Source organism: Necator americanus, chromosome X (genome assembly GCF_031761385.1).
Source record: "Necator americanus strain Aroian chromosome X, whole genome shotgun sequence".
Taxonomy (NCBI): Eukaryota; Metazoa; Nematoda; class Chromadorea; order Rhabditida; family Ancylostomatidae; genus Necator; species Necator americanus.
The window spans coordinates 9,517,678-9,537,311 of record NC_087376.1 but is presented as its reverse complement, the minus strand read 5'-3'; the positions used below and the strand labels follow the sequence as shown (position 1 = coordinate 9,537,311).

The 19,634-nt window shown below is 45.9% G+C and overlaps 8 protein-coding genes across 8 annotated transcripts; 2 read left to right on the top strand and 6 right to left on the bottom strand.

The window, feature by feature from the left end:
• Positions 1-68: 68 nt before the first annotated feature.
• RB195_022017 (uncharacterized protein) lies at positions 69-509 on the top strand (the record flags this gene model as incomplete). Its single annotated transcript, XM_064209000.1, has 1 exon — positions 69-509. The coding sequence occupies one exon, from the start codon at positions 69-71 to the stop codon at positions 507-509; it is 441 nt and encodes a 146-aa protein (XP_064064881.1).
• Positions 510-1,732: 1,223 nt separating this feature from the next.
• Positions 1,733-3,579, bottom strand: RB195_022016 (uncharacterized protein; the record flags this gene model as incomplete). Its single annotated transcript, XM_064208999.1, has 2 exons — positions 1,733-2,001; positions 3,441-3,579. The coding sequence occupies 2 exons, from the start codon at positions 3,577-3,579 to the stop codon at positions 1,733-1,735; spliced, it is 408 nt and encodes a 135-aa protein (XP_064064880.1).
• A 1,380-nt stretch (positions 3,580-4,959) lies between these two features.
• RB195_022015 (uncharacterized protein) lies at positions 4,960-5,463 on the bottom strand (the record flags this gene model as incomplete). Its single annotated transcript, XM_064208998.1, has 1 exon — positions 4,960-5,463. The coding sequence occupies one exon, from the start codon at positions 5,461-5,463 to the stop codon at positions 4,960-4,962; it is 504 nt and encodes a 167-aa protein (XP_064064879.1).
• Positions 5,464-5,857: 394 nt separating this feature from the next.
• On the bottom strand, positions 5,858-6,205 carry RB195_022014 (uncharacterized protein; the record flags this gene model as incomplete). Its single annotated transcript, XM_064208997.1, has 1 exon — positions 5,858-6,205. One exon carries the CDS (start codon positions 6,203-6,205, stop codon positions 5,858-5,860), a length of 348 nt encoding a protein of 115 aa, XP_064064878.1.
• Positions 6,206-9,386: 3,181 nt separating this feature from the next.
• On the bottom strand, positions 9,387-10,199 carry RB195_022013 (uncharacterized protein; the record flags this gene model as incomplete). The annotated part of the gene is made up of 1 exon (XM_064208996.1): positions 9,387-10,199. One exon carries the CDS (start codon positions 10,197-10,199, stop codon positions 9,387-9,389), a length of 813 nt encoding a protein of 270 aa, XP_064064877.1.
• Positions 10,200-10,715: 516 nt separating this feature from the next.
• Positions 10,716-11,246, bottom strand: RB195_022012 (uncharacterized protein; the record flags this gene model as incomplete). The annotated part of the gene is made up of 1 exon (XM_064208995.1): positions 10,716-11,246. The coding sequence occupies one exon, from the start codon at positions 11,244-11,246 to the stop codon at positions 10,716-10,718; it is 531 nt and encodes a 176-aa protein (XP_064064876.1).
• Positions 11,247-14,061: 2,815 nt separating this feature from the next.
• On the top strand, positions 14,062-14,454 carry RB195_022011 (uncharacterized protein; the record flags this gene model as incomplete). Its single annotated transcript, XM_064208994.1, has 1 exon — positions 14,062-14,454. One exon carries the CDS (start codon positions 14,062-14,064, stop codon positions 14,452-14,454), a length of 393 nt encoding a protein of 130 aa, XP_064064875.1.
• Positions 14,455-16,849: 2,395 nt separating this feature from the next.
• On the bottom strand, positions 16,850-17,223 carry RB195_022010 (uncharacterized protein; the record flags this gene model as incomplete). Its single annotated transcript, XM_064208993.1, has 2 exons — positions 16,850-16,996; positions 17,083-17,223. 2 exons carry the CDS (start codon positions 17,221-17,223, stop codon positions 16,850-16,852), a joined length of 288 nt encoding a protein of 95 aa, XP_064064874.1.
• Between the last annotated feature and the right edge of the window lie 2,411 nt (positions 17,224-19,634).

Here is a 19,634-nt window from a genome sequence, read left to right as displayed (position 1 = left end):
ATGAGGATGCCAACGACTCCCAATGCTATGACTTCGCGTTACTCCGTGGAGAGAGCGACGTCGCGACCATGTATCGTGACAACCGTGTCCTGAGCTATCGGAGCCGCCGGCCCTTCTTATCCGTTATTAAGGCAACCAAGGGGGGCAGAGCCATATACCCGATCCATGATGGCGAGGGCTACCGATCCTATCGCGAAATTATCTATCAAGCGCATCCTCGAAATGTGCTCGTCTACGGGGTTGGCAGCAGCGAATGCATTCGTCAGACGGACTGCGATGTCGAGGAGGACGCCCTCGTCAATGGGGCGACCGTGTTCGTGAGCGAGACGCTCTACCGACCGATTGTGCCAACCGCTGATATCGACTACTACCTTCAAATTCTTGGACTGCAAATCCAGGTCTGCTCGTCTGTGTCGCGAGTGAGGGTACTAGCGCCGACTATCCACATGGCTTCTGGTCGGCTACCAGCCCATCCAACTTTGGTTGCCATGTCCGTGAGGACGAAATAGACGCGCAATGGGAAGATCTGAAAACTGTGTATCGCTGCACTCACCCAATGCGTCTGTCGATAGTCGCGCATAGTGCTTATTGCCGATAACGCCGAACAGGCTACGTTGAAGATCCGGGCCATTTGCCGCTTGACTAAGTCCAGAAAACGACGGTAATTTTCAAAGGACCCAGCTCTGTCGGCAAGCTACTGCTCGTCTTCCTGGGTTGGGCGTGACACATGCAGAGGCACGATAGCCTCTTTTGAGTGCATCGGGAGAAACCGACGAACGAGGTGACACAATTGCCTACGGGTGTGCTCAGAAGCAGGGGGTTCCGAAAACCGCGTTGCCGTGGAGACATTGTATCGCGTCCTGGCCGAGAGAAACTGATCCTCCCTTCGAATACTGCTCGAAGGTGGGTCACGCGATTCCTTCGGCGGACGAGACCTAGAACAAGTCCGTAGACAGGCTCTTGTAGGGTATCGGGAGACCCAAATACAAAACGAGCTGCTCTGAAGAAGCAGGCCGAGTTGTTCGCGAGCGCCGTCGTACGAGGAATGCGGGACTGTGCCAAAACAGCACTAGAGTTGCCGAGCGCCTGACTACTGGGTTCACTTCACGGACCCACCTTAACTAAGACCATGGACTTATCAAATCCCCTATACGAGCTAACAACATTGATGGCATGCTGATCGAGGACTATGCAATGCAAGTTGCAACGATCGGGACCTACAGTGAAGAAGTCTTTAGCTTCGAGGATAACGCAGGAACCCCATCCTGTTGAAACAACTTGATAAAGGACAGATCTAATTCGATCAATAATAGGCGGTAGAGTTACAGCATCGTGACGCCCCAAGGGAGTCTTTTCTATCGACTCGACGTCAACATCAGAATGTGAGCCCGCTAACACTTCCTGGATAATGTGGGAGGAACGCTGACGAAGCGCGATCGTATCCTCTAAACGCTGTAGTTCTATCAAAGGCCGGAGGTACCCCGTCAGGTACTCCGTCCGGAGGTACTCTGTCCTCCGGTATCGGGATTAAGGGGAACAACGTCCGGTTAAAGCTCAGCCTAAGGTAGCCGGAAGGAGGGAGAGTGCGAATAAATTCATCCGTTATTAAGTTCATCCGGCATCCGGAGATCTGTCCGAAGAAGGGGGCTACGGAGAACACGGACGGGACGTGGGTTAACGAACTTCGCTCATGGATGCAAATGCTTCAAATAATGGTGGAAGCCAATCGGTGTCAATCGCTCGGTATGCGTACCGGTCGAGATATGAACTCTTCGTCGCGGACTGGGGACTGCTCATGTCGCGCCAGGCGCCTCGCGGCACCATGACCCCTTTTCCTACCATAACGTTTATGGGAAGAAGGGTCTTCGTTGTAGAATGATTGCGATGAACTGCCGAATGCTAATGACGCTTCTGAAAAACTGGCCCAACTGGTATCGTCATGACTGAGAGACGCGGCCGTCCACGGCTTGGACGGACCAGGAGGAGGCGACAGGAAGGAACCTGAAAGTGACGGAAAGCCACTACGGAAGGTGCGCTTAACTCGCTTCGTTGGGGGTGGAGAACCACCCCCAACGAAGCGAGTTAAGCGGGGAGCGAGGAAACTTGGGATGTTGTGGGAGTAATGGAAAGATTCTTCATAGATGCAGTAGGACGTATCGGGTTGTCGTCTGAGGAGAGAACAGTAGAGTCGACACTTGCAGCTACACTAGTCTGAACGTCCGCCTGATTCCGGGCAAAATTCGGTGAGGGAGTAGAGCAGTCCATGTCCCTCATCGTAAAGTCGGGAGAGGAGGACAAAGCTGGGTGAGATGTCAAAATCGCTTCACCTGCAGGGGACTCCCAGAAAAAGCTATACTGAGGTTTAGGAGGGTCCTGGGTCGGCGATGGACTAGACTTGATAACTGCCGGATCCCGGCTATGAGAATGAACAGAATGGCCGCGGCCGACTTGCGAAACATTAGAAACAAACAAGAAACACTAGATTTGGGGATGTAGATTTGGGATCTGCCGGATCTTAGCTAAGAGATGCACTAGACTTGGAAACTGCCGGATCCCGGCTGACAAGAGAGGAAGAAGAAAAAAGTGACAAAGGACTGATCTCAGCTTCGGCCGGATCCCGGCGAGGTGAAGTTGTCCTTGGTTCGGCCGGATCCCGGCTACAAGACGATGGAGCGCCAGGCCTTCTTGCGGGGGTACGGTGATTAAAGAGAAATTCGCTATGAATTCGCGGAAAAAAATTGTCATGCCAATAAAGGCTTTAACCTCTTTGATTGTGGAAGGTTTGGGAAACTCTCGAATCGCCCTCAGGTTGCGGTCGGGGGCTATAGGAATTGCCCGCTATCTCATGACCCAAGAAAGAAATCTTTGATGGCGCAATTCCTGTCAGCTTCTTACCCGAAGCCTTTATGTTAAATGAACGAAAGCAATAAAGGACCTTCCTAAAGGAGGTCAAATGGGTCGGGAAGTCTTTTTCAAAGATGACAATGTCGTCAAGGTACGCTAAGCAGTTGGCTTCCAAGTCCGCCAGTATACGAGACATTGCTCGAGAGAAGTAAGCGCCGGCATTTTTGAGGCCAAAGGGAAGGTAAACAAACTGGTACACTCCACAGTGGGTTGCCCACCCACATTTCTCTCGACTCTCAGGTGATGACAAAAACTGCATATGACCTGATGCTAGGTCCAATGTTGTATACTATTTATGATCCGCTATCTTAGAGAGTATATCCTCGATTCGGGGCAACGGGTAATGGTCAGGGATGGCAATCTCGTTAAGAGGACGGAAATCGAGACAGAGACTCAAAAGGAACCGTCATTCTTCTTTACTAACATTGTATTATGGATCCAAAGGGTATCACTCTTTACCGGAATCCGAGGGGGTCTAAAGCACGAAGGAGTTTCAGCGGTTGTCGTGATAACTATATCGGTCTCTTCGTATGAACCTAAGTCATACGCATCACGTGAAATACGATCACTGAATTCATCGAAAAGCGCAAACAACTGCTGACGCTCCTGCTCCGAGACCTCCGCGTCGAACAAGTCCAGCTTAAACGGTAGGGGACTATACTGGGTATCGGTCATACCGCCACATTACAAACGTTACCTGCTACCAAATTTGTGATAGGGAGGAAAAGTAGCTCTCGCAAAAGTCTCCACAGTGGTCTTTCGGCCAATCCGCACGGCGGAGGAGACCTGCTGGCCCTTATATAGGACCTCGACCTTGGCCGAGGGGTTAGAGCCAGCAATCGCGTCGTTCCTGCGTTAAAAATCACCGGAGTAACCATTAGCGAGCAATCACTGAGGTGGCTGGACTGAGTGGCGAGAGCAAGCGGGGAATGCTCAGCAACTTCGGAGTAGCAGGGGACAAAAGTTTCCGCTAGGCGGTAAGACTGTAGTCTCGGCGACTCGCACGGGAATTTCTTCAGCGGCGTTTGTAAGGCTAGCGGAGTCTGGTGCCGGAGCGTCGCATAAGATACTAACTTGGTGTTCGGCCATATAAAATGTACGGTTTCTATAGTTTATACTCGATGGTGGCAAGCGACTAAGAAAGTCGTTGCCCAAAATAATATTGTAGTCCTCTGTCTCACTAGGAACGCACGCAGATTCCGTAAAATAGACAGGCTGATACAGGGTGAGCGAACCAACTTCAAATCGGAGGTCAGCGCCACACCTAAGCTTAACAGCCACACCTGCCATGCCTATTGCGCACGGTATATCGCTGTCTCCCACACAAACACCCCAGTAAAGGCGCCGTATCCCTAGATGTTATAGTAATGGCGGCGCCAGTATCTATTAATGCTAGGATGAGGATCCCATTAACTCTAACTGGAATCTGTGCCACAAGGAACTGGTCTTTATTGGCGATAGCCAAAATTTCTACAGGGACAGAGGTGCGTTGTCGCAGCCATGTCGCGATTACACTCAAGAAGGTACGGGCTATAGTTACTACTAACCCAGTGACCACACGAACGACCCCCAAAAGGAGAGTGAGCGAAACCGCCAGGCAAATTCAACGGGGACACGATCATAACACATAGTAACAAGATTAAAGTTGCAAGCGTCAGGGGCCGAGAAAGGTAAATCAACACAAACATCATCAGTTGACTTACACAACGAAAGAACCAAGAGCAAGCAAGCAATAAACGAACGTCTGGTAAATTATGAGGAGATCGTAGAGAAGACTGAGAAGGTTGACCAAAAGCAGAGCTTGCTAGCTCTTCATTCCGTTTCATGAGTGCCGAGACTCGCGCCTCAGATTGCTCAAAAACGGCTTGCGAATCTCGCAAAGATATAGAAAGCGCGTTAATTTGTTTGCGGGCCTGCGAAAGTTCTTGTGAAAGAGAGTCAGAATCGGGATACACAGCATTAACAGAGGAAGAAGAAAATCGCTGGCGATCATAAGGAACGGTAAGGAACCACGAAGGCTAGACTGACGCCTATCTGGAGCTGATGACTGGACTGTCAGCGACGGGCACTGTCGAGCGTGATGACCAACTCCTCCACAGTTGAAACAGTTCGAACGACTAGGAATAAGTCGACGATCGGGAATACCATGCTGGCGAAAAACATCTTGATTCCTTGCTGGTGCTGGCTGCTGAAAGAATCGCGGTCGGTTCGTGCGAGACAAACTTCTGCGTACATACCTACGTTCTCCATATTCGTCCGCGGCGGTCCAGCTGCCACCGCCTTCACCTCTATGGTGCGTGCTGCGCCAACTGGGTTGATCAAGCGGTCAGCTGTGGCCTTCGCTACCGCTTGCTCGAACGTCAGGGGGTTGTCTGAGTTGACGTAGTAGCGAATGTCGGGACGCAACCTAGCCACGAATTCCTCAAGGGCCCTTTCTTTTTGATTACTTGGGTCCTGGCCGGTCGTAGCTGCTCGGACCAGGTTTAGCAGACGATTGACGAACCTCGCTGATGACTCTCCAGGCTGCTGATGGCAAGCAGACAGCGTCTGCCTCCCCATGTAGCGATGTTGCGGGCCCTCAAATGCCTGCTTCAGATGCGCTACAATCGCAGCGTTCCTGCTGACTCAACTCCTCTACCTTCTCACGCGCTGCCCCATTCAATACCAGATAAGGAAATCTGCTTTTTGTTGGGGCGTCGCAACCGCAGATGCAGCCGCACCACGTCTTCCAGACGTTGAAGCCACAGCGAAAACTGTGTGGCGTAGTCACCTGAACCTCTAAACGGCGCTAGTCTGGGTGTCGAACCATCCGGGCAGTAAGTTGCAACGAGAGGAATAGTATCAATCTTATTCCCGACTGATGTCTATCTATATTACTCTACTCTACTCTCTTACTCTTACTCTATGTATACTCTACTTCACTCTCTATATATTCTACTCTACTCTCTTACTCTTACTCTATATTATGAAGCAAGGTAGAAGCACCTTCGTCCACTTTCTTTGTTACCGAACTGGTTGCTGACGTGGCTTCGTTCCATACTTCCGTAATTGCAAAGGCAGTAGAATCCCGCAGTGTCTTCGCATCTCTCCCATGTACGTTGTCGTCATCGTTGAGTTCCTGCAAATTGCGAACGAGCCGCTCAGTGGCGCTCGTCATGAAAACTGATCTATGTAGCCCTAGCACCAGCCCTAGCATCTGAACTCGAAATCGGGGCAACAGCCCTAGAATCTGAACTCGACATCGGGCAACAGCCCTAGCATCAGAAGACAGAGTGCGCGAACGAGTGACAGGCGGACCCATCACTACCTGGAAAACGACATAAAAGATACGCACCACGGAAGCCAAATGGGCAACGAATATCAACGTTAGCGCGAGTCTTCCTCACATAACAGAAGCGGCAAAACCAATACGAGAAATTCGAAAAGAGATAAAATGGCAAAAGGATCACGAATGCAGGAAGTTGTAGAGGGTATTCAAATTGGATAAGGAGGAATGTAGCAAAAAGGATCTAAGGGTAGGAATGTTAATAGACTACAAACTGGGAAATCAAACCAATTGGAAAAAAGTGCCTGTTACATGAGGAAGTCGCGAATTGTACCTATTATGATGACGCCAAAGGTTAGGAAAAAAGGACAAGAAAGGAATACTACGATAGACCATGAAGGCTGAAATACCACTGGGAATACTAACATAATAAAGTGAATGCATGAATACGAAGGTACAAAAGAAATGAGACCAGGGTTATATGGCATGGTTACAAATGCAAACTAAACCAGATTGTGTAGTCTCCTTATATAGAAAGACCAGACAGGGGCGGGGTTACACGGGCTTGGCTCGAGGGTTTCGCATTACCCACGCACCAAATCCCGCAAAAGTGTTGCGAAACCCCACGTCCAAATTCGAAGTGGCCAATGTTTCGCAACAACTTGGCCTAAGTCCAAATCGATCACGTGAGACTTCGTAACCCTACAATCCAAATTCAAACGCGAAGGAATTTCTAAATTCGAAAATGCGCCAAAACCCAATGTGAGAGGGAAGAAAAAAGAAAATCCAATGCAAAATGGACAGGAGAAGAAGCACAGCCAAAAAAAGGGGAGAGAAAAGAGCAGCAAGAAGAACAGAACCAAGCAAAGTGGAAATCCAAACACCATCACTAACCACAACACAAGCATTTCCATAGCAATACCGACAAATAATATAAACTGAACAACTCGCAACATCAAAGGGGCCATACCGGCCAATGTAACACTGATCTAATTATCGAGCCGTACCGACCATCCTACTAATGAAACACATGATCCCCCAAGCATGACTTCACGCGCCCTCGCGCGTCTCGGTCATGACCTCGCCCCCAGGCTAAAACAATGGGTCCGGACCATTACGCGCGCACATCAACCGCTAACCTCAACTTCGGTGCATCACAACTACAACTCATGCGCCACTTACCTCGGTGCATCACAAGTCATCATCAACTAACGACCGCATCACTGGATAAAACGCGCTAAGCAGCCTAACTGCCCTACCACACTACTGGGCCCCCTTAATCACAACCTCAGCACAATACCACAATGTCTCAACGCATATACGGCACCGGAACGAACCCAACATCAACATCAACACCAACTGCACTAACTCAGCATCAATATCAACTGCACCGGAACTCATCTCCACTTACCGTCTCTGTACCAAAACATCCTCGCGCGGCAACTAAAGCTCGTTTTATACCCTCGCCGGGTTCTTTTTCTCTTTTCTTTTTTAACTTTTTTCTTTCCCTTTCTCCTTTTTTTTTGATTTTCTCATTTTCGCAAGCAAATAACATAGTAACAAACAAAAAACTTACCACTATCACTCTCGCGCCCCGTAGACCGTCCGTATGGCGCGCGCTCCATGCGAACGACCGAAAAACAAAATAAACAACAAAAACAAGAGAAACACGACACATCACTACACGGAGCACGAGGAATTGAAGTGGAGAGTACCGCTAGCCACACCCCGATACCTGCGACATCACGGCTTCAGGGGTGAACCACCCGCTGCTACCAGTAAGCGACGCGTAGTGGAAGCAGCTCTCGACCCACGCAAAGAGGAAGCCTTACCTCTGATAGATGATCTCTTCTTCGCCCTCATCGGGAGCATCCTAGAGAGGCTCAGGATAGCGAAGCGGTCCTTGGTATCGTCGTCCCAAGCGTCCTTGATCGGTCCTTGGTCTGCAAGTATCCGGTGGTTAGGGTGCTCCTCGTGTGCTCCAGTAATGGGCTCTTATGAGCCCATCCGCGAGATTGCTCCGCCTCTCGTACTAGATAGCTCCGCCCCTAAAGGGAATATTACAGTATCATACATATGTATACATATATACAAAATCCGCGTCTCCATCCTTGTGTCCTTTCTCGAAAACACAGGAAGGAGAGTGAATTTCTAAATAAGTGGGACTTCGAGCTGCGATTCAAAAAAATCAATATAACGTCCACGAGGAAAGTGCAACTGCGACAATATCAGGAACAAGCGAAACAAACTCGAACAAGCACCTTGTAATGTCCGGGATGCAACCAAACATTCCATAGCGATTCGGACTTGGCTCTTAGCTGTAAAGATGAGCACAACGACGGATTTTTGGATTTCACCCTCGTCGAAAGACCATTTGACTCTTGGGCAAGCTTCGAAGTAGGTTTCGACTGTAGATTCATGGTACACGATATTGTTAGTTGTCCTTTCTGTGTCAACTTGTCTTCTTTCTATTTCAGCATCCTTTGGTTCTCATTCGCACATCGGGTTTCTTGTTATATTGATACTGGTCACTATTTGTGTTTGTTTCGTGAATACACACTATTTAGTCACAATGTATATTCACACTGGTCATTATTAATGGTTTTTACTTATTTACGTTCCCAAATGCTCATAGCATTGGTTAACATCGTCTGTGGATAGTTAATGAGTAATAGTACCCTAAAATCCCATAGATAAGAGCGGTTTAATTTACCGGTGAAAAATGAATTGGAATGAAATTGAAATTGAATGCAGTCACCTCTCTGACTTGATGGATGGATAAATAAAAATCGGAGAAGAAGTTTAGAAGAAGCTCCGCCCCTCAACTCTAAACCCCGCCCACTTAATAAACAATTCATATAGAAAAATAGCGATTTTAACGGAATTTCTGCCGGAATCTCTCTAGAAATGCCGGAATTTGATCTCTGGATAGAACTTGAAGAGCCCATTCGATCAGTAAAATTCCATAGATAAGAGCGGTTTAATTTACCGGTAAAAAATGATTTTGAAAAAATATTTTTAAAATTTTATTTGTATATTAAACAACAAGGACTCCAACATACCTAAACATAACACTAAACTTTTCCAATTTCTACTTCGTCATCATCGTTTATATTCATCATGGCAAAATCGCTTTTGAGATTTTCCAAATCACACAATGTTTTTTCAAAGCTATGTTGAATAACATCAGATGAAATGGATTGGAAACTTTCGCTAACTAAAAATGCAGCTTCTTCGTAGCTTCTTCGTTTTCTCTTTTGTTCCATACTTCAACGATCCATTCTTCCATCAATTCCTGATTCATCCAACCTTTTTCATTTGTTTTCACAATGACATCTGGAGGAAATTGTCCTTTTGGCATTAACTTCTTCTTAAAAATTAGCATTGGTTTAAGTTTCTCTCCAGCAGCAGTCACTCCCAACACAACAGTAAAATTAGATTTCTCATGGCCGGTAGAATCAATTTTAATGTTCTCTCGTCCCTTTACATCAACTGTCCGTTCATAGATGATATCAAAGGGAACTGGTACTTCATCAATATTTCCCAAATTGAAAGGGGATACGTTTAAGGCTTCAGCTGCAACGAACTTTCGAAAATCCGAGCATTTTTGTAGATGGTCAGACGGTAATGGTTGACCGACACTTGTTCTTCTTCGTACAAAGAGCTTTTTTCGCGCCATAAACAGGATGCACCAATGCGCAGATGCTTTAAAATTTTGGTGACCATGCTCTTCTGCTAATTCCTTTGCTTTGGTCCTTATTTCTTTCACCGTGACAGCTCTATTTTCTTCTCGTTTTTTGACAACCCAGTTGTAGATGGCATCTTCAACTTCTTCAACGCTTGGTTTTTTGTATCGTCGGGCTCTCTTCGTTGCTGGCATCTCTTGAAGATTTTGTCGATCAACAACCCACTTTCTTATCATTGCTTCAGTGACTTCAAAATGACTAGCCGCTGCCAAGGTTCCATGCAAATCACGATAATTGACGGCGTCTAGCTTGAAAGCTGCTGTATACGGTTTACGACGTTTCATAGCAGGTGATAGAGTATAGAAAGAGTATAGAAAACAGTAAGAATAAAGGTAGAGTTGTAGGCTATTATTGCGATAATCATGAGCACACAACGCCAAAAAAACGTATACAAACGTCAATTTTCATTCTCTAGCACAAACCGCTCTTATCTATGGACCGCTCTTATCTATGGGATTTTAGGGTAACAATAATAATAATAAACGTTCTTGCTATTCTCTTGCTTAGTCCACTTGAACAGTCGTAGCGTATTGCTCATTTACCTATGTGGCAATTGCGCGCTTTAACACTACTATCGCTTGGCCCAACCAGGTGTGCCGCGCCGCGACCGTGACGTATCGCCGGAGGGTGGTACAAATACCGGCACTCAATGGAGACGAATATTTCCTTCGGCGGCTGTGTCACGGCGCGCTGCATCCCGTCAAGACTTGAATGGCTTTGGAGGTACATATCGTGGACAATCCTGAAGTACTGTACGTATCGTTTTTTCACTTCTAGTGTGCGGGTTCCTCCACAACGGTTTACCGCCTAATAGTAGCGTTGAGGTGACTCTGGGCGTCGGATGGCGATGTACAGCGATAGATAGTGATAGCAATGCACTCATCCTTCTTGTTCATTTTTCGACTTTTGGCGGTTATCCAAAAGGCCTTTAGTGTTCTGCGTGCTGTGATCCCGGACTCATAGGATAATATACAAACTTCTACCTCCTCTTCGGAGTTTGGTTGACATATTCTACGGTGTGCTCCAAGTGAGGTGAAGGTTTTAGATTTTGCGAGTCCATCTAGATGCTCCTTGACCCCAATACACAGTGGACGTCCCGTTTCCCCTATATAATCGTCACCGCACAACCTGCACGTGATACGATACACTACTCCTGATACAATGCAATCACCCTCTCTGCCATACGGGTTAACCACGCAGCTGGGAGTTGAGCAGAGATTCGCACGATTACGTACCAGCTGACCTTTGAGGTTCGCTGGAGGTATTTCCACAACCCTCACGTCAATCTGGTGACCAGCTTTTCGTAGACAGCCCCGTACCGCTCTGCTCATATCATCAGATATATAAGAGGAACAGAAAGGGATCTTTTCTGGGCCAACCACTACGTTGGATCTTCGAAAGGGATGTCGTGCTTGTCGGGTAGCACCATCTCCAGCTGGGTACACATTACTATTATACTTATATATTGCTACTTTGTGGGCCAGATTTACAGACCATGTTTTTTTCTTGGCTACTCGATGAGACTCTTGTCGCCATGTTTTGTTATACCAGATTTTTCAGTGTTACCCGACAAGCACGACATCCTTCTCGAAGATCCAACGTAGCGGATGGCCCAGAAAAGATCCCGTTCTGTTTCTTTTATATATCAGAGCAGAGCGGTACGGGGCTGTCTACGAAAAGCGGGTCACCAGAAAGACGTGAGGGTTGTGGAAATACCTCCAGCGAACCTCAAAGGTCAGCTGGTACGTAATCGTGCGTATGATCGACTCTGCTCAACTCCCAGCTGCGTGGTTTACCCGTATGGCAGAGAGGGTGATTGCATGGTATCAGGAGTAGTGTATCGTATCACGTGCAGGTTGTGCGGTGACGATTACATAGGGGAAACGGGACGTCCACTGTGTATTAGGGTCAAGGAGCATCTAGATGGACTCGCAAAATCTAAAACCTTCACCTCACTTGGAGCACACCGTAGAATATGTCAATCAAACTCCGAAGAGGAGGCAGAAGTTCGTATATTATCCTGCGAGTCCAAGATCACAGCACGAAAAACACTAGAGGCCTTTTGGATAACCGCCAAAAGTGAACAAGGATGAGTGCATTGCTATCAAAAACGAGTTATCCCCATATCAAGACCTATGCCGGGTTTGATCTACGGGACGGGCCGTGAGGTCCTTATAAAAACCTTTGTGATTCGTAGTTGTAGTACGTGGTGATCTGTTGTGTTAACAAGTCTAGCTAATGGGGTAAGTACTAGCCAATGTGTTGCTGTTTGAGTTTGCCTACCGTTTGGATGCTTTCTGTAGGGGGATGATGCACTTGGGAGGATAAATCACTAATGGCTTTGAATTTTCCAGGCTCTGACGAAGGCGATAACGCCGAAACGTTAGCCGTTGTTTAATAAAGACTATCAATACTTATCTTGGCTACAGCTCAAGAAAATCAATTTAAAAACTAACAAGTCGAACATGTGCAATACTCAGATAGGTGTTGGATTTGTTGTGCACCCATCTGTCATCCATCTTGTCGATTTTCACGAGATCCTGTCACCTCGTCTGGCCATTCTTGGCCTCCGTCCTCTGCGCCAAAAAACCATCACTATCATCAACTACTACTCACCAACATCAGCAGCTCATGAATCTGAATTGGTTTTGTTTTCTTTTACGAGGAGTTGGAGGAAAAGATTCGCAACGTCAACGATAAGAAACCCGATCTTTTTACAAATTCGTTGTCGGAGACTTTAATGCAAAACTAGGAAAAGCTGCAGAAGAGGAATACAGGATCGGAAGATTTGGACTAGGGGACTCGAATGAAAATGGCGATCGTCTCTCTGGGCTGTTGTTCGCCGCTCGCCTCTTTCGTGGGAACTCTCTTTTCATGGAGAAAGGTCATCGTCGGTGGACATGGGAATCGCCCAATGGCGCGGCTCCTGCGGAGTTCGGCCACATCCTCACCAACCGGAGGTGGTGTCTAATTGACGTCTCAGTAGTACCATCCTTTTGTACTCGTTCTGATAACCGTCTCCTTCGTGCGAAAATACGACTTAGCTACACGATGGAAAAGAGCATCTGTTATCGGCAATGAACGAGAAAAGAAGTCGTCTACGACGATTGCGTACTCGAGTAGTCCCTTGTTCCAAAATGACTGGCACATCGAGGAGGACCCAAACGTGGACCACGAGATGATGTTCAGAGGATTACGAGCCTGTGCAGAGCGCGCCTCGACGCCGTGCACGGCAAACTTGGATCGAATTTCGAAGACCACCAATTAATTGTTGGAAAGAAGAAGGGCTTTGAGGCTTAATCCGAATGCAACCCACATTGAGCGGTTAGTAGCAAACACTAGCTGCATAAAAGCGTTGCAGAAGGGTCTTTTGAATTACAGGCAGAAGGAGGTTCTGGAAGCAGAACAAAGAGGAACGAGTCTAAAGAAGTGCCGCAGAGATCTTCTCGAATATAGTATTCCACCTGCAGCCTTGCGAAGCGAAGTCGCACATCTTCTCATCGTGAGATGGAAATCATAACGGAGAGTTTCTAGTCGAACTTTTTTCCGTTCATCAGCTTCGTCAAGCCCGATCATCCCCACTGGTGAAGCTCCACCACGCATTCCCCCTTCGGAAATACGAGTTGCTCTCAGGAACATGAAACCTGGCATAGGCATAACGTCCGAGGTGAATATACTACTGTAAGCACAGCCTCACAAACAAGCTGGATTCCGTCAGGGGTTCAGCTGCTCGGACCACATCCAGACCGTGTCGAGGATCATAGAGGTTTGCAGGGCCTCTTGTTCTAACCTTCGTCGACTATGAGAAAACCTTTGACAGCGTAGAAACGAATGGAATACTGTCAGCGCTAGTCGATCAAGGTGTGGACGCTTCGTATGTGAGGGCATTAGCCAATAACTACGATCGATGCACCACGAAGATACAGCTTTTCCACCGCCCCCTCACCATACCTATTGGAAAAGTGGTACGACAAGGTGATACTATATCGCCGAAGCTGTTCACGGCTGCATTGCAATTGATAATGAAATCACTTTCTTGGGAAGAAATGTTCATACGTGTTGATGGAAAATCCCTCCACAGCCTTCGTTTCGCGGACGACATCGTTCTCTTTTCGAGCAGTACCAGTGAAGCAGAAACGATGCTAAATGAACGAAGCAGGGAAGAGAATAGGACTGCGAATAAACAGGAAGAAGACACAGTTCATGAAGAACGCCTACTGCGAGGACGGAGGAGTACAACATGAAAGCTCCCAAATCGTGGAAACTTTGCCATACGTATACCTCGGACGTTCCATGAACATGGAAAACTTGAAAAAAACTGGACTTGAAGGAAGAACTGAACAGAAGAAAGAGCAGTTGGTAGTGTTGAAGCGACATGAGGAACGGTGTAGTTACGTGAGCGGCAACGGTCGAAGAGCGAGAAAGCGGTTGGAACCGAGGTGGAACCATCGCGAACTGCAGCAAATGATGGTGCTGGCAAGAGTCCCTCTCGATCCTAACTGCTACGCTCCATCACACCGCTTCGAGAGCAGCCTCTAACGCAACTGCACCTTGCTTCTTGTCGTTTTCATTCTACTCTACGTTGTTTGCGAGCTCTAGTCTGCGTTTTCGTCTTTGTTCTGAGTTATCACTTTCGTAATAATCACAACTTTATTACTCCTTTAATTTTCCCTTGAAAAGGGTTGATTCCACTCTTGCGGCGGCACTCTTTACATGTTTCCAGCTGTTGCTAAATGCAACATACTGCGAAGTTGAGAGTGTCGGGACCTCTCTACTAATAATATGATTAGGGTGTGGCTAACGAATTTGAGCGCCATTACGCTCAATTCCTCAATTTAATTAGTTGATTAATTAATTATTTAAAGGCATCACTACATGAATCTGGGGTGGTACGGGTTTGAATGCCTATACGGGGTCCTAGACTGTGGGGAGGAGGGTGATTTCGCTCATCTCTCCTTGTATCAGTGTAAACGGACGACTCCGGAATGCTGCTTCTTACGGTGGCTTCTGTTGCAATGCGCAACCGTTGCGCCCCGCCCCGTTTGCGATTCGTCCGAGTAGGTTTTCGGTCAACGACTGGTACAGGAAGAAATTAACGGAATCACCTTCTTCCCCAGAATCTACGACCCCGTAGAGGCATTACCCCCCTAAAATCCGTACCACCTCAGATTCGTGGGGTGATGCTATAAAGACAACCATAGTTTTGGCACAAAACTGAAAACAGAAACAAGAAAGAAACAGGAGAGCTCAATAAAATTTCGTCAGAGTATTCGTTTTTTACAGAAATGTTGGCCCTTCATTGCACATTGTGTGGTGGTTTGACAGGTAGGAGGGGGGACGGTCGTTAGGTACCCGCAGCCGAATAAGTGCTCGCAGAAGAGGCTGTCGCTAGACCAGAGCAGCAATCTTAGACTAGTTGTGATCACTAAGCCACGCCCATCCTTCACAACGTCACTGAGGTCATGTACTATGTTTGTATTGCAATAACGTGATAGAGTTCACTTCTAGGGAGGTTCAAAGATCAAAAAGAGATCAAAGCAGCAACTCAGAAAGTGGGAAAAAGCGAAGAAAATGGAAATACTAAAAATGAAGCAAAATCGTAGAAGATATGTACAAGAACAAAACAACATCAGAAAACATAAATGAAGCTGAGAACGTTCCAAAAATAGAAGTCAAAAAATGTAAAATGAGAACCTGATCGTTGGAAGACGTAGATTTGTGATTGAAAAAAAATAGTAGATACACACTTGTATTCATACAGAGTATTTAATGCACGTAACATACTGCAATAGTTTGTAGAAGTTCATTTGGTTGGTTTTACACAAATGAAACACTTATTTTTTATTTCTGGGATTTCGTGTGCAATCGTTTGATGTATCTCTATCTCTATACGTAAGCGATCGATACTCCGTAAGCAACACCAGAGATAGCGTGCTCCTGTAAGCATTTCTCGCACCTCATTAGACGATGACAGCCGAATATGGACGATGTGGTGGGTGGGGGATAAGGCAAGCGCAATTCTCTGCTGGCACTGTTAAGTGCTGCACAATTGCCGCCGTTGCCAATTGTTTCTCCTAAGGATGGGTTGTCGCGGAGGCTAGTACCTAACGATACGCACCCGTTTGACAGGTCATTCTCCTGCTACAGAAAGTGAGAAATCTTCTCACGTGATCCTTTTCCCAAACAGAGAACGCTACAGTAGACAAACGGTTACCATGGTTTGGATGACCAGTTTAACCCAAAACGGGCGAGTCCGTCAGACGAACGAACGAACGAAGTGGACGAACGTGTGGAGGAGAGGGTTCATAAACCTTGCTATTCTTGAACCACTGGGAGAGAATAAGGACCAATTATGGGACGAACTTGAAAAGAGCATATCAAACCAGAATTCCGGGTTTCAATTCCAGTCCAGCTGGTTTCACAAAAGAACAACAGAAAGAAAAAAAAAACAAACTGGAATGGTTAGCTATAAAGAAGGATCCACCACTACTTATTCTGCTCGTTGTTAGAGAAAGAACTTTCTCGTGGCCTCTGAAAGAGTGAATTTTACGCTTCGCTCATATCTAGAACATTAAATACAGTCAATTTGTATAGCTTATTTTTGAATATCTTCGAGTTTGGGCTAGACATAACTTCAGCAGAAAGTAAGTTAATCCAACCCTGCAAAAAAGGGGTTGAACATAGTTGGGAACATTTTTAGCTTGAGCTTAAATTATTGCAAACTGAAGCTACCTATTCTTTCGCTTGTTGGTTGGAAAATCCAAAACTTGCTTGCCTTTGGCTTAACTTCCATTCGTAAGATACGAAAACGCAGAACTAAGTTGCTAACTACTCCCTTTTATTTCGAAATCTTTGAATTCGACTAGATCGACTTTCATAGGAAGGAATTGTTTCAGAGTAACCCGGGTCGGGAAAGCATCTGTAATAAACTAGCCTAGTAAAAGTTTGTTGTACTTTTTCCAACTTTTTGATATCCTCCCTCAAGAACTTTCTCCTGACTGGCGTGGCGTATTCTAGATGTGGCAAAACATATGTTTTGTAGAGGAGTAGTGGTAGGCCGAGGTCTCTGCCGTGTACATTCCTTAATGTTATAAAAAGAGACGAGAGCGCTTCTTCGGTGACCAAGTCAAAATGATTGGAGAAGTCGAGTAGTTTATTAATTATTACCTCAAGATCTCGAAATTGCTCTTGATATTGAATAGTAGTTGAATTGCAAAGGTAGGGGGTCTGAGGAGTCTCTCCGGAATGCAACGCCACTGCTTTGAAAAAATTCAAAGGTAAATCCCATTTCTTTGACCATGAGACCATTCTCTGGATCGCTGAAGAAACCGTGTTGCGGGCGGAAGCTTGTTCGCTGGGTCGATACGAAAAGTATATTTTGATGCCTTCTGCAAACATTTGAACTTTCATGTCAAGATATGTTTATAGATAGTTGGAAAGATAAGCAATGTACGCCAGGAAGAGAAGCTGTGGAAGTACATTCTACTGCGGAGCTCCAGCTTGCAATGCATAACGCTTTGAATAACGTTATCGACCTTTACAGTCATGTGTCGTTCTTGAAGATATGACTTCAACCAGTTGAGCAGCTGTCCACGAACTCCATAGTTTTCGAGTTTGAATATCAACATTTCGTGATTTACCATGCCAAACGCTTTAAATAGGTCGAATAATATTACATCAACTGACTTCTCTTAGTTTATTTAGGTAATCCAATCATAAACCGAATCAGAGAACAGAGAAGTAGTGGAGGACCCAGACTGGAAATCGTGTTGCTCGGAAGGAATGACATCTTTTGTCGATAGCCACACACTTAGTCTTTCGTTTATTTTTTTTCCGAAACGTTGCTTGCGGAGGGTACAATACTGGTAGGTCGGAAGTTATGTGTCATGCGAACTTAACGAATGGTTAGAAGCAAAGAATACAGCAAGTGGCTTAGCTTTTTTCAAATCGGTTTTGACTACGTACTTAAGACAGGTAGTTTCTGTGTTTGTTTAATTCGTTTAGCAAGAGAGTTACGAAACCTTTTCATACATGTTTTCGACAAACGTCGCTCACAATATGCAAAGTATTTTCTCATGTGATAGTCAAGATCAGCGCAAATTTTTCTATGGAGCGTGTTGTTCAAAGGGGTGATATGTTGGTAGAAGAGTCTTTTGGTCGAATAGATTCCGTGTATGCGAAGGGTAAGAAGATGGACAGTTGATTTTATACTTCAAAGGTACAAATATGAGCAAACTGTCGTTCATCGCTAAACAAAAATGGCGAAACAAATCTACAACCGGCTGATAGTTGTCGAAGACTTTCAGCCAGTCCACACAAGCGACATATTTCTGTAACTCGGAGTAGTTTTACGACGGAATATTGGGGTGGAGGGATTCTTTGGTGCTTGAATCGAACATGAAGATAACAACATTATGATCGGTAATGGTAAAAGGGGTAGAATTTCGATATCACTGTTACGTACTAAATCCGGAAGAAAGAACGATGTCGAGAATGGAATGTAATCAAGTGAGAGCATCAATGTTTTGGACTAGATTACAATTTTCGTATAAAGCTTCGAAGCGTTCAGTATTGGAGTTGTAATGCTTGTTATGCCAACTTGCTTAAGAGGTAAGAAAACTGCGTGAAATTGGTCACTAACTAAGCAGCACACAAATCCGTCCTTCTGTAGCGGCCCGTCTGAGCGAAACACGAAGTATGATGAATCGGCAATCAATTCAGAATCAGAGATGGTAGAGCTAGGCCATGTTTCAGCACCAACTAGGACATCTAGTTGGTGCAGACGAACAAAGGAACAAAGGAGGAAGAAAAATGTAGTTTGTTTACTGTGGAGCGTGCGTTAAACGAGTATTTTGGCTTAGAGAGAGAGAGGTCCACGCTGGATTACAAGTTTCTTATCATTGGATTACACGGAAGCTCAGAGATGTGAGTGAGCGGAGATTTGGGAATCTCTCACTCACGTGCAAGCCGTTCAATCCTTAGACGAGCCTCGTGCCTTAGTTCACAGTCTCGCTTTCGTTCTGCCGCCGTCATGCTTTTGCGTATAAATATATTCGAAATATTGGTGCGGCGCAGGAGGTGTATTCTGGACAGAGCTTTAGCCCAGTAAAAACTAGAAGGGAATGCAACTTTAACAAGGCAAAAATTGTTGCCGTTGAACTTACCCAACCTATACACTACTTCAAGGAGGCAATCAACTTCAAGCACGCCAAGCACATTGGCTACTCTTTCTTCGAGGTCCCTCTGTCTTTCCATCAAAGATTTATCGGCACCCTATTCGGCAAAACTAGTTATCACAATACTGCGGCCTCCTTTTTCAGCTTTCAGCTTTAACCCCATCAGAAACTTCTCGTGTGATTTTTGTCTTCAGAGTAAGAACCATCTTCTCACTGGTCACTGTTACGGTCCAAGATTTCGTTGATGATGTCAGCGCAAGAGAGCATTTGAATATCATACCCATCATTTTTCGTTTGGGAAGTGATTAAGTGTTAATAGACTCTTTCGTTTTGCGAGAAGAACTGCGAAGAGTGCGCCGAGTAGATCCAAGCATGATATCAATAATCAATACTAACGATCTGCAGCAGAAAAACACAGAAAAGTGGACGCGAGACGTGAATAGAAGCAATAAGCGTGAAAAAGGAAACGAATTTCTACAATCACGAATAGAATGAATGAGTGGAAGCAGACGTGAAGAACTAAAGTTTTGCGAAAGCTAATGA